This window comes from Colias philodice, chromosome 7, assembly GCF_061535455.1.
Source record: "Colias philodice isolate Cphi_HAF_F1 chromosome 7, ilColPhil1 Martin Lab GWU primary, whole genome shotgun sequence".
Lineage (NCBI taxonomy): Eukaryota > Metazoa > Arthropoda > Insecta > Lepidoptera > Pieridae > Colias > Colias philodice.
Genome location: NC_143092.1, coordinates 5,384,322 through 5,397,255, shown reverse-complemented (window position 1 = coordinate 5,397,255; position 12,934 = coordinate 5,384,322). Strand labels below are relative to the sequence as shown.

General features: G+C 32.5%; 3 protein-coding genes across 3 annotated transcripts; all 3 read right to left on the bottom strand.

Moving 5' to 3' along the window:
• Positions 1-306: 306 nt before the first annotated feature.
• On the bottom strand, positions 307-2,374 carry LOC149487057 (brachyurin-like). Its single transcript, XM_089697266.1, has 5 exons — positions 1,932-2,374; positions 1,227-1,500; positions 907-1,002; positions 627-820; positions 307-414 (listed from the first exon to the last, which is right to left on the bottom strand). The coding sequence occupies exons 1-5, from the start codon at positions 2,139-2,141 to the stop codon at positions 307-309; spliced, it is 882 nt and encodes a 293-aa protein (XP_089553392.1). The 5' UTR covers positions 2,142-2,374.
• A 513-nt stretch (positions 2,375-2,887) lies between these two features.
• Positions 2,888-5,112, bottom strand: LOC149487056 (epithelial serine protease-like). The gene is made up of 5 exons (XM_089697267.1): positions 4,907-5,112; positions 4,105-4,378; positions 3,761-3,859; positions 3,297-3,490; positions 2,888-3,053 (listed from the first exon to the last, which is right to left on the bottom strand). The coding sequence occupies exons 1-5, from the start codon at positions 5,105-5,107 to the stop codon at positions 2,949-2,951; spliced, it is 873 nt and encodes a 290-aa protein (XP_089553393.1). The 5' UTR covers positions 5,108-5,112; the 3' UTR covers positions 2,888-2,948.
• A 3,212-nt stretch (positions 5,113-8,324) lies between these two features.
• Positions 8,325-10,551, bottom strand: LOC149487055 (epithelial serine protease-like). The gene is made up of 5 exons (XM_089697264.1): positions 10,338-10,551; positions 9,888-10,161; positions 9,516-9,614; positions 9,042-9,235; positions 8,325-8,429 (listed from the first exon to the last, which is right to left on the bottom strand). The coding sequence occupies exons 1-5, from the start codon at positions 10,548-10,550 to the stop codon at positions 8,325-8,327; spliced, it is 885 nt and encodes a 294-aa protein (XP_089553390.1). The 5' UTR covers position 10,551.
• Between the last annotated feature and the right edge of the window lie 2,383 nt (positions 10,552-12,934).

The following is a 12,934-nucleotide window of genomic DNA, read 5'->3' as shown; positions in this document are numbered from 1 at the left end:
TTAATATAGGCTCATATGAGACATTTTATCACATAATAGTCGTAATTAAATTTATATTAGGAGCTTTAATTAAATTTCAAGTTCAATTTTCAACAAACCACAAGAGTAGGTATCAACTAGTGCGGTTTGTTGAAATTTCAAATAACTAAACTCGGTGAATCGATGACTTTATGTGTATTAAATGAACAACAGAGTAAAGTTTATAATTTATAATGTTTCATGTTTCATGTTTATAACTTTAAAGTAAATAATATGTTTTTACCAATAAATACATATAGTTATGTGAATTTAGAAAACAAAATAAAATTATAAAGTGTTGTCACTAATGAAATCAAAATATGACGATACTCTTGTAAAGACCGCGGGAAGTCCAAATTCGCACCCGATTGCAGATCCAAATGATGTTATTCCGATCTAAAAACAAAAAACGAATTAATTATTTAAACATGTACACTAGAATAATTTAAATATGTACCTACCTTTAATTTTTAATACCTAATTAGTTATGTGGTTATAACCATAGAAATCTAAGTGCCTTGTTATTTAGTTTTGGAACCCCTGGCATAGATGTTAAAAAAATACCTGCATCTTTTACTGAATATTTTCAGGTTTATGTTTTATCTCACCAAGATGCGTCCGTTGTTAGTATCAATGACGAGTGGCCCACCAGAGTCCCCTCTACACGTGCTAGAACCTCCGAAGCTGTTGGTGCAAATATTGGAGTCTCTGATGAGGAACGGGTAGGCCAAAGAGCATATAAAATTTGTCATGATATTTAAGCGCACGTGTTGGAGGGATTGATTTTCAGTAACGTTTTCACCTGAAACAAATATTATAAATATTTTGTTTTTACAATGGTGTTGAGAATTCAAGAATACCTAAATTTAATTTTTTGGTCATACTCACGATCAAATGTTATTCCAAAGCCAGTTGCAATGGCTGATAATCCATCATAATCCTCCGAGTCTCCCTTAGTAGGTAAAGCAATTGGTGATATGGTATCTGTTATTAGAAAGAAATCATTATTATAAAAAATTTAGTTCTTTTTGTTTCGTGATAAGAAAAGTATAAAGGTAAGTCTTGAAATTAAATTTAATTAGGAATTGTGTCGCTATATGTTTTGTGATTTTTTATGGAAGTAGAGACTAGAGAATGAAGAACTTCTTTACCCCAAAATATTATTTTATATAGTTACCTACATAAATATTATATACCTAGGTACTAACCAGAAAATTGAACAGCTTTTGGCAAGAAAATAACAGCGATATCATTTCGAATCAAGTAAGGTACCCACAAAGGATGTACTTGAACGGCACTACTTTTGATTCTAGTACCGTCTTTGAAAAGATAAGTGGAGCCAAGAACGACAGTGAACCTCCATGCTTGTTGCTCTCCATCATACCAGCAGTGTGCAGCTGTAAGCACTCTGTTTGCGCTGATAAGGGAACCACCACAGATTGCTTTGTCGGTAGTATCAATTATTTCAGTTATTAGTCCAACCTGAAAAACGTTTAGTATGCTTGTAAATTTTAAGGATAGACTTTTATGTTCATTTTAATAATAAAGAATTATCTATCTATCTAAAAGATTTTCCATTTGTATTCTAGGTAAGTAGGTACTTATCTCAATAGTATGTTAATAACATGAATAATTAGAACAAAATTAAAATTCGATTTATATGAAATCGAGTTTTCATGGTATGATCTAGAGATCATGTCGACATTGAAAATTGACATAGTTTGTAAATAAATATAGAAGCTAATTAATGACCTTTTCATGATGTGTATATTTAAATATAAGCCCTTTTTTAACTGCAGTGATTAGCAATTCGCAGCCTCGATTAATTTTATGGTAACAGACGAACTTCTTTACAAGTTTAGTACCATAAAGGTACTTACTATAAAATAATGTGAATAGGAATTTTTACACACCTGATAAGGGTATTGTCCAATAGCAGCAGGAACACCTCCAGTGATTCTAGAGCTATTATTATTTACGATTGCATCTTCAGCTTTATGAATTCTTTCATATTCGGGAATCCCGAATCTTTTTAAATAACCATATGCAGTATATGCCAAAGGGTTTATTTCGTGTGCATATGCAATGGAAATACAAACAGAAATAAATATTAAAACCTGCATTATTGTACTGGTAATATTGTGCACAAGATTAATAGAGAATAGGTACAAAAGAGATAAGTGATGAGTAAATAATATAAATCACAATATTATTATATTGATATAGGAGCAGTAAATGTTTATTTAACAATTATTATTGATGATTAGATTTTCGAATATACACTGACAAAGTTTTTCTGTACAAAACACACAACTAGTTAGGCAAAACTGAGTTTAAAATTATTTAACTCGCATATCTGATAGACTACAGCTGATAGTATGAGATGATAACTATTTTTGTGAAAAAACTGATAAATCCATTGTCACCAAACAAATTTGAACTGCATTATCAACAGTCGATAAATCTATAAAATAAAAACGAACTACCAATTCACTAAATGTGTTGCTAAGCGTAAAACTGGAGAACGGCTCGACCAATTTGGCTCATATGTAACATTTTTTGTTAAGGAAGAAGGTTCTTATAGAAAGAAAACACGAAAAAGAGACCATAGGACAGAAATGTCTGCCAGGGCGGCTATAGTTAGTAAACAGTTTATATTTACTATGGTGTTTAGGTGTAGATATTGATATCTCATTTCATGATTAATACCTAATTGATTTGAGCGCTTTTCCTTGTTCTGTCATGAAAAAAAGGAATAGTTATCTAGAAATACATGGAAACTTTAACACTTAGTAAGGTACAAAGTACAAACGTACAACATCAAAACATCACATGCACATTAAAAACTATGGGTTGGAAGAAAACTATGTTTTTATATCAACAGCGAACATTTTTATTGACTATAAATAGACTTATAATTATTTATCCATTTACAAATTTTCATTGATGAAGTCCATGTAAGATGTGACTCTGACAAAAGCAGCAGGGAATCCGATCTGGCAGCCAAGAGCAATTCCAAATGATGTGACACCGACCTGGAACAATATTTAAATTGAGTTTAAAAATAAAATATTATGTTATAGAAATTTGGTTTAAGAGATGTCCTCCGACATTACTGGAGATGGGCAAATGTTTGAAATTTACAGTTGTGTTAATGGCATTTATATATATGCTATAATATTTATAACTATAAAAAAATGCATTTGCAATTGAAGCTTTCGGGTTTTGAATTTTCTATCAAACTTTCGCTTATTTAATAAAGCACTGAATATACGCACCAGAACTGGTCTGTTGTTCCTCTCAACGACGAGTGGGCCACCAGAGTCACCACGGCAGGTGCTAGTTCCTCCAAGGCCGCTGGTGCAAATGTTGGAATCACTAAGAACCAGGGGGAAGGCAAGCTGGCAGACCGAGTTTGAAATGATGTTGAGGCGCACGTGGCTCAAGAATTGGTCGTTAGAGATACCGGTACCTATAACAAAATAAAGTAAGGGTTTATTCATGGTAAATTATGATAATTTATAACAATACCAAAATCATACTTTTATATTCAAGTATCCATGGGGTGCTGTTCGTCAAGAAATAGATGTTAGAATACAGAAATTTAGGGTAGGTAAACCGTAAAACGTGTAAAATAATGCACTTAACAACGTTGTTAAGCTTGCTATGTATTTTTTTAACTCAGTGTAATTTCATATTATAGTGGAAAAGGAATCAACTGTACAAAAATCAGTCTATTTACCATCAGCAGTAATACCGAATCCAGAAGCGATAGCCTGATCACCAGCGAAGCTCTCTTGTAATTCAGCGTTACTTGGGAGGGAGACAGGAGCAATGTTAGCTGGAATAAATAATTTCTCATTAATTCTACCTACATACCGATCATAGCTTACTTCTTTGTTTTTTGAAAGAAATACATATTTTAAAACTTATCAATCAATTTCAAATTTGAAATAACATATCTATTAGGTACTTTAATAGCATTAAAAAACAACTTCTATGTTATACAAAATATGTCAATTTTACGAAAAAAAAAATCAAATATGTAATTCAATTAAGAATCTTTCGAAAGTCGGTTTAAATTACCTGAGAATTGCACGGCTTGCGGCAAATAAATCACAGCAATGTCGTTGCGGACCAACAGAGGGAACCAGGCAGGATGCACCTGAACACTGCTCGATTGGACCCTGGTACCGCCGTGGAACAGGTACACGGAGCCGAGGACAACGGTGAACCTCCAGGCTTGGTTTTGTCCATCGAACCAGCAGTGAGCTGCAGTAAGTACTCTATTTTCTGATATCAGGGAGCCCCCGCAAACTCCATTTCCATTAATACCAATAATATCGGAGATTAAGCCAGCCTATTGAAAATAATAACAATATTTGTTTTATCGTTGGATTACTTTGTTAATTACCATATCATTAAAGGGAAAACACAAAATCAATCACGTCACGTACAAGATAAATAATAATATAAGACGCTACCTATATACAAAAAAAATCTTTAGATAATATAATTTACTATCGTATTTATGAATAAAATAATTATTTAAGATTATAAAACAAAAATGACAAAAATTATGTGGGGGACACAAAAATTATAAACTTATAAAATTATAATGTATCAAACAGTGGTCTATTACATAGGTAAAAATGATTTTTCTTTTGTTTATCACTATGGTATGGTATGGTATGGATTCAAGGCCTATGGAAATCATTGAAAACTCTACAAATCTATTATTTTCGACGTTTGAATACTGAAGCGTATGGTAGAATTTTATAATGATAGAAGTTAACTAACTATTTAGGGTTTGGGTTATGTAAATCTATAAAAAATGAGAACAATGCACCTTACACTGCCAAAGGGATATAAAAATACATTAACTTACTTGGTAAGGGTATTGTCCCGGAGCGGCAGGGACGCCACCGACGATTCTAGAAGCTAACGCAGCATCTTCAGCCTTGCGAATTCTCTCTGCCTCAGGGATACCGAACCTCGTCAAGTACCCATATGCAGTGTTTGAGAGAGGGTCTACGTCCGCGAAAGCGACGGATAAAAGACCGACCAATAGAACTGCTAGCACCTTCATATTGCTGTTTGTGTTTAATGAACTAGCTCGCAAATCCCGCTTTTATAGTAATCTAGGACTAACGTAAGAAGTAATCAATTAAAAAGATTAAACACGATAAACAAAGATAGACCGGCGAAAATAATAGAACGACACAATTATTATAAGTAAATATACGAAAGATTTGTGCAATTATTGGCTAATTACTTTAGTATTGATTAGATAGATAGGTGGGTAATCCCTATCGTAGGTTGATTCAGTATAACATTATGAAATGATAATAGTAATAGTTATATAAAACAAAAGTAGTTCTAGTTTTCTTTCATTTTCGAAAGTTTCATTATAATAACAAGTATTTATTAGTTGCTTTAGGCCTACCTAATACCTATATTATGCAGTAAGTCGTTGATCCTTCTTATGTCGAAATCCTTAATGTCGAGTACCTGATTATTTTCCAAGAGTTACTTTAGCTTCAGGTAGGTAGGTATCTACGCTAGTTTCTAGATATGTCTGGGCATTCCTTCCACTTTACCTACTAGTGAATTTTTCCCTTCTTCAAAGTAATGTGACAGAAGTAAGCTTTTTTTCGTAGTAGATGATATCTATTGATATATTTATATGACGATTATATATTTTTAAGTAATGTTTAGCTTACTTATGAGAGATGATCTCGCGAGTCCGACTTGCACTTGGCCGGTTTTATTTTTATTTATAATTATGTTCAGAAATGTGTTTCAAAGACTGAACATAATCAAAATTTTAAAAATTAAAGTTACCATTTGATTGATGATGATTGTGCAAGTGATTCAGCATTATACAAGTTATCAACAAATTATTATTATAAGATGGTTTAAAAAATCTGTTTGGGGAATTACAATAAAGCAAAGTTCAACGGATAAGAAAGGAAACGTAAATTTGTTAAAAATATGCATAAACAAACATTAGATAGTTTACGAATAAAGAAGAGATAACGTCGTACTTGTAAATGTATTTAGTAATCTCTGTATATTGCTAAAAATGAGTTTGGTCACAATTTGCGACAAAGAGCCAACTAACGGGCTCAGCAACGTGCAATAGGAGAGGCTTATGTCACGTATCAATGATGATGATGATTATACTAACTAAAGATCATTTAGGATTTTATCGTCATTCTTTATTTATTTTTATGATTTTTATTCAACTATATTTAATATCTAGTTTAAATAAGGATGCCACTTTAATATCTAAATCCTGCTATACCTATCAATGATTTTGGTGAGTATACCCACCTGATGAAAGAAATTCGAACATTACTTTTATAATTTACGCCATCTAAGTTTTAATTATCATACCATGTTTAAGAATATCATAGTAGGTACACAATCATTTCACGTACGAGATAATATTAGATAAATCGCAAAAGAAAAACCTAAAAAATATACGTGATCTGAACAATAAGTGTAATTTCCCATCCATTTTTGTGTTTAATGAATTACGAATTTCGTTGTTAACTTTTCGTTAATCTAGAGACACCCGCCGTAGTCGTCTTTGTCACGTAGGTTCAGTTGCTCTTAAAAAAAACAAATTAAGTGATCTAGGTACATAATATTATTGTATTGTTTTCTTAATTAAACGAATAATTTATCAACCATGCATGTATCATCATATTTATAACATTGTATTTTTAATATCGACCAGCATCCTAGAGCGGAAAAATGTAGTGAAGGAAACTGCTGTAGGTGGAAGATATTATGTATGAATTTTTGAATGTTCAAGTATTTCTAATGAATAAAGTATATATAAGTAATTTATCCTAGAGCCTAGAGGTTTCATTTTAGAATCTGGGGTGGAAGTTTCCTTCGCAAGGATACTCTCTAAACACATAAAAGAAATATTTACAAGACATTGTTCAATAGTCTCAGTGAGGTAAATGTTAAATTTTAGGTAATGTGGTTAAAGGCCAAAAAGAAATGACGTTTGCACGCTCTACGCTACATAAAAGCACATTGCGATTATGTACTATAACTACTTTGCTAGTTCTAGATTTCTTTTAATGAGATTAGTGATATTTTTGATTGTATATGTACTTCATTTAGCAGTGCCGGTGTAAGGGCCACTGACACCCCGGGCGAAAATATTGTGGCGCCCACTTGAGGTGTTCTGAAGGTTTGCACCAGGAGAGGCAAGAGACCCCAACTTCAGACCTTGGCGCCCCCAAGAATTTGTCGCCCTGGGCCATCGCCCCCTCTCGCCCCCCCCGAACACCGGCACTGGCTACATTTTTCTGTGAAAATACACAATTAACTTGCTTGGCGCAAACTAGAATCATTGTATATTCTAATGAAAAATATTTTGTCAACTAAATCTGCACTATAAAACATATATAAACAAACACAAAAGAATTGTCATTTGACGTTGATTTTTACTCTTTTTCATAATTTCAAGTAACACTTTCCTATCAGATGCCCAACACACATAGATAATATTGATAACGATATAATATATCAGAGGTTAATTTGCGAAAAAAGTCCATGAAAAGATTGCTCTAATTCCTATTTATTTAGGTATATTTAAAAATTAATGCTTTCTGCATTCGATGCTTTATAATTTAGATTAGTATGTATTAGAACTTTTTATTAGTATTAGAACTATGTATTTATGTTTTATTATAATTATTTGAAATTCAATCCATTCAATCAGTTTTCTTCATTTAATTTTCACAATAATTAGCATTAAAACAATAATATACTATACATTTATCTATATCTATGCAATAAAAATGTAAAAGATTGTCGGAGGACACTAATCAAATTGTACTCAAATCCTCATTTAAAAATATTTTTTGTCTGTTGCACGACTCATAATGCGAAACATTAGAGACTAGACAATGCTCTACGATCGGAAAATTTTGCTTTGGTTCCGCAACTATTAAATTAATTACTCTATTGGTATTATCCACGTAATATATATATGTACTTAGGTACTAAATCTGCACATCATTTTTGATGGTAGATATAATATCAACGTACATGTAGGGCCGAAACTACTTAGAGAATTCAGAATTTTCAACTTAGTATGATTTAACTTTCTATTCTATAGTTATATTTATATGGGATACTTTATATTCCAATTCTTAGATTCACGTTTTCCTTGGGAGAGTAAAATTCACGGGTTAGTATTAATTAATACGGCTATATATAGACAAAATAAAAAACGATTTCATTTATTTTTTAAATGTTTTATCCAAAAAATATAATATTTATAGACTTTGGTTGATGAAATTTAAAAATGATGTTACTCTTGAATACACAGCCGGCACACCACTCGCGCATCCCGCCGTAGATCCGAATGATGTAACTCCAATCTGTAAAAAAACGTTGATTTGAATAGAGCAATTATATTTCATTAATATTTTTATTTATTGTTTATTTAATAATTTCAAAAATTTGCTTCTCGGGAAGCTAGTACATCCACTTTCAATGTTTGTAATGATGTATTTTTTCATCATTTTTTGTTGGGTTTGTTACATCAGAACTTTCGACTGGGATAGCCGATTAAGACGATTCTTTTTTTACTCGAAAGCTGGTTCCGGTTTGCCTAGTTCTGACAATTAGAAGGTGATTAAATATTTTGTTAATAAAATTAATTATGGTGGTTAAAGGCCAAAAAGAAATGACGTTTGCACGCTCTACGCTCCATAAAAGCACATTGCGATTCTACTACTTTGCTAGTTCTAGATTTCTTTTAGTGAGATTAGTGATTCTATTCTTGATTGTAATACTTCATTTAAATTCGTAAATAATTCTAAGGTTAAGTAGGAGATGAAATATTATGTTTCCTTCGCGTGTATTGTTGTGCTTCTGATAGCCGATTATGATGATTCTTTTTTTTACTCGCAAGCTGGTTCCGGTTTGCCTAGTTCTGACAATTAGAAGGTGATTAAATATTTTATTAATAAAATAAATTATGGACTTACCAAAACTCGTTGACCATTTCTTTCAATAACTAGAGGACCGCCAGAGTCACCACGACAGACGCTGTTACCTCCAATGCTGCTCGTACAGATATGATTATCTTGGATAACGAAGGGATATCCAATGGAACACAATTGGTTGGTAATCACGTTGAGTCGCACGTGGTTCAAAGATTGGCTTTGGGTAATACTTCCACCTAATTAAAAGCAAAAAAAATATTTTCAATTCGATTATCAAGTACAAATGGTTAGTTTTTATCTTCAGACAACCAATTTACGCTAATTAAGAGATATTGTACATCCTGTCTTATCTCGAAATGGAGTGTTGTTATTTTATGGAGTGTTTTTTTGATAGGTATTCTTAGAGAAGTTTAACGGCATAATTTTACAGGAAAAGTTGTTTGTACTTATTACTATAGTAGTACTAGTTTTAGTAATTAGGTTCTTATAGATTCTATGTATTAGATGTATCTTTACCATCAGACGTAAGTCCAAAGCCGGAAGCAATAGCAGATGATCCAGCGAATGAGTTCGCACCGTCAGCTGAAGTTGGTAATGCCACAGGGGCGATGTTAGCTGAAATATATAATCAGTGTTTATATAAATTGAATTTGTTTACTTTTGGTGTTCGTGCTTGATTAGACTTTCTTAATGACGTAGTTACGATATGATGTATGTCTGAACACCGAGTTAGGAAGTCATAAATTAAAAATTACAACATAGGATATCTTACAATATTCTCCCATTATTTAGAATCGGGATTGATTGAATCATATTTACCACCTTTACCAACATTATTTTACACATAATATATTTAGATACTACGTTTACGAACAATAACCAACTCACCAGAAAATTGGACTGATTGCGGCAGATACAGAACAGCGACATCATTACGTGCTAATGCAGGGATCCATTGAGGATGCACCAAAATAACACTAGTTTGCAGCCTAGTGCCACCACTGAACAAGAATACAGAGCCAAGGACGACCTCGACTCTCCATGCCTGGTTGGTGCCATCGTTCCAGCAATGCGCAGCTGTCAAAACTCTATTAGCGTTTAAAAGGGTACCGCCACATACTCCTCTTGCGGTCAAACCAATGATGTCAGAAATTAGTCCAGCCTGTAACGTACATAAAATGCTTTGGTCACGTCATCCTTATTAATTAGATACCTACGAATATTATGTACAAAATATTTGAAAAGTTGAATAATTTTAGTTACTTGCTAGATTGGTGTTAGGATTATCATTTAATTTTAGTCTATCGTCGACACAATAATGATAGGGTTCGTACACACCTGGTAAGGATACTGTCCTAGTGCAGCGGGGACACCTCCCACAATTCTAGAATCGGGGTCATTGAGGATTGCTTCTTCAGCTTTTCGAATCCTCTCGGCCTCTGGGATACCGAATCTAGTTATGTATCCATAGGCAGGATTATCAAAGGGACTAATTTGTCTCGCAGAAGCGAAAGCAAGAACAGCAACCAACAACGCCACGTGTATATGCATTGTCTCTTTTCGTATAAAACAAAATTTGGTGCAAAATTATTCTTTTATTATTTTAGATAAGAAGAGGCTATCAATTATGAAGATTATGATTATGAAAATTTCTAGATACGAATATGTGCATTATTTAATAATATATAAGATAATTAATTTATTTGAGTGCGTATTACATTAATAAATATGTAATACGCACTCAAATAAATTAATTATCTATTTAAATATTATTGAATGAAATTTTTTGTAAAAATTATTTACGACATTTAAATTTCTTTAGATGCGTTGAGAGTAAAATTTCAAGGTCATGGCAATAACGTCACGTCATGGAGTAAGACGACGATTTTGGTATCTTTGAATCATGCCAAAGAAGTCTCACTTCTGACACGTGTGCTCGACACACACGATCTTTTAGTTAAGGCTTATACATGCGCTAATAACCTTGACCATACTTGACGGATCTCAAACCTCTCCCGCTGCACGTCCTTTTTTCCTCGCATTTTGTATTTAAAAAGATACCAATCAGTGAAACAAAAAATCCTCGTCAGGGACTGTTGTGTAACTGATAATTTATTAAACATAAAATTTTCAGAGCTCTAAGTCAGCAGGTTACGAAGTTTATAGAGTATTTGCGGAAAAATCGATGACCACGGCACATTTTTTTTCTAGAAATCTATTAACTTTGGAAAAAAGTCTTCGCGAGCAATTAAAGATCAAAGACCATCCTATTTTATATATTTTTTTCGGTATTGTGCTTTATGTTGTACCAGACTTTATGGAGGTTGAACATAGTCGAAATTGCCGGGTAACGCCTTAAACGTATAATAGCCAAAAATTCAAACGAAATCATTAAAAGAAATATTTTTGGAAATTAAATCGTTACTATCAGTTTTTTAGCTCTATACAATATTTGTTTGTGTATTGGGCACACATTTAAAATAAGTTTCGCCTTTTGGTAACGTCGTTTAAAATTAATTTTTATATTTCAAAATTTCGTGCGCCTGCCTCTTTTTTCGCTATTGCGGGAAGAAATTTTTTCTTCAAAAAATTCATGAAATGTAAGGTATAGTCAAGTTTCTGAAATTGTAATTTTATTTTTATTTCAAAATCAAAAGTTATTCAACTGCTTACCAGTAGAAACTATATTTCTTTTGATAAAACATGTCTCAATAATATAAATTTTAATATAGTAATAACTAGCAACCCGCCCCGGCTTCGCACGGGTGCATTGCTGATACTAAATACACTACAGAAAAACAGTGAACGTTGTATATAAAAATATAGCGGCCCGCTCCGGCTTCGCACATGTATAAAATATATAGCCGGGCGGCCGGCCGGTACCGCCGCAAACGCTACGTCCCGCAATTTTTAAATCTGTAATATCTTCGAAAATATTCACTTAAATCATACGGTGTAAAGGGCCATATAGATCTATATTAAATGAACAATGTATTCAAGATATTTAATTGGTTAAGGATTAATGCTGTATTGGTTAAAATCGCTTCGAAAATTAGCCATTATTTGTCGTAAAAAGTAAATGACAAAAAAAAAAGTTATTCTGGGTTATCCATAAGAGATAGACATATACCATCGCGGACTTTTCTGTAGACCTTTTCAATGTGTATAATACTTAGTACATTATTTTGATAAAACTCGTAGGGTTCAGCCTGCGTTTGCAATGTAAGCGGAAAAAATGTAATTTTTTACGACATCACATTAGAAACCTCAAAAATAACAGTACTTCTCCACTATTTAATGGATGTTATTATACATACAAACCTTCCTCTTGAATCACTCTATCTATTTAAAAAAACCGCATCAAAATCCGTTGCGTAGTTTCAAAGATTTAAGCGTACAAAGGGACATAGGGACATAGGGAAATGGGACAGAGAAAGCGACTTTGTTTTATACTAACTATGTAGTGATGATATGGTAATATGGTGATCTTAAATTCCTTAAATTTTATTTCCAACACGTTTGCACAAACGGCTGACCCTCTTTTTAGATATTAAGAATTATTGACTCTCGATAATTGCTGAAATAATTTATACATTATTACTGAGTTATTTAAGCTGTGTTTGATTGTGAATAATTTGTTTTAATAATAAAAGTGATGGACGCCTATCCAATAATAATAATTAGCCCGGTAATTAGCAATAACAATTCAAGCACGGTTTCGTAGGATGCAAGAATTTTTACATGTGTTAATAATTATTACGTGATTATAATCCGCAAATATACCATCGAAATATTTAAATAACAACATTACATAAATTTACTGTATTCCAGGAATAATTAGCTAGAGTGTATACTTGTACGACAATATTTAGCTAATTATGATACGAAATACTGACCTCTTTTTACTCTACATAATATCATACAATCTACTAAAG

Bases quoted from the DNA above. Each gene is read 5' to 3' on its own strand.
- LOC149487056 (XM_089697267.1), bottom strand. From the start codon at position 5,107: ATGAAGGTGCTAGCAGTTCTATTGGTCGGTCTTTTATCCGTCGCTTTC. The intron at 4,379-4,906 runs GTAAGTTAATGT...TATTTTCAATAG, and splicing joins CGGGACAATACCCTTACCAA to GCTGGCTTAATCTCCGATAT. The intron at 3,491-3,760 runs GTAAATAGACTG...ATTTTGTTATAG, and splicing joins ATTCGGTATTACTGCTGATG to GTACCGGTATCTCTAACGAC.
- LOC149487057 (XM_089697266.1), bottom strand. From the start codon at position 2,141: ATGCAGGTTTTAATATTTATTTCTGTTTGTATTTCCATTGCATATGCA. The intron at 1,003-1,226 runs GTTAGTACCTAG...TTCTAATAACAG, and splicing joins AAAAGCTGTTCAATTTTCTG to ATACCATATCACCAATTGCT. The intron at 415-626 runs GTGAGATAAAAC...TTTTGTTTTTAG, and splicing joins CTAACAACGGACGCATCTTG to ATCGGAATAACATCATTTGG.
- LOC149487055 (XM_089697264.1), bottom strand. From the start codon at position 10,550: ATGCATATACACGTGGCGTTGTTGGTTGCTGTTCTTGCTTTCGCTTCT. The intron at 10,162-10,337 runs GTGTGTACGAAC...TGTACGTTACAG, and splicing joins TAGGACAGTATCCTTACCAG to GCTGGACTAATTTCTGACAT. The intron at 9,615-9,887 runs GTGAGTTGGTTA...TATATATTTCAG, and splicing joins GCAATCAGTCCAATTTTCTG to CTAACATCGCCCCTGTGGCA.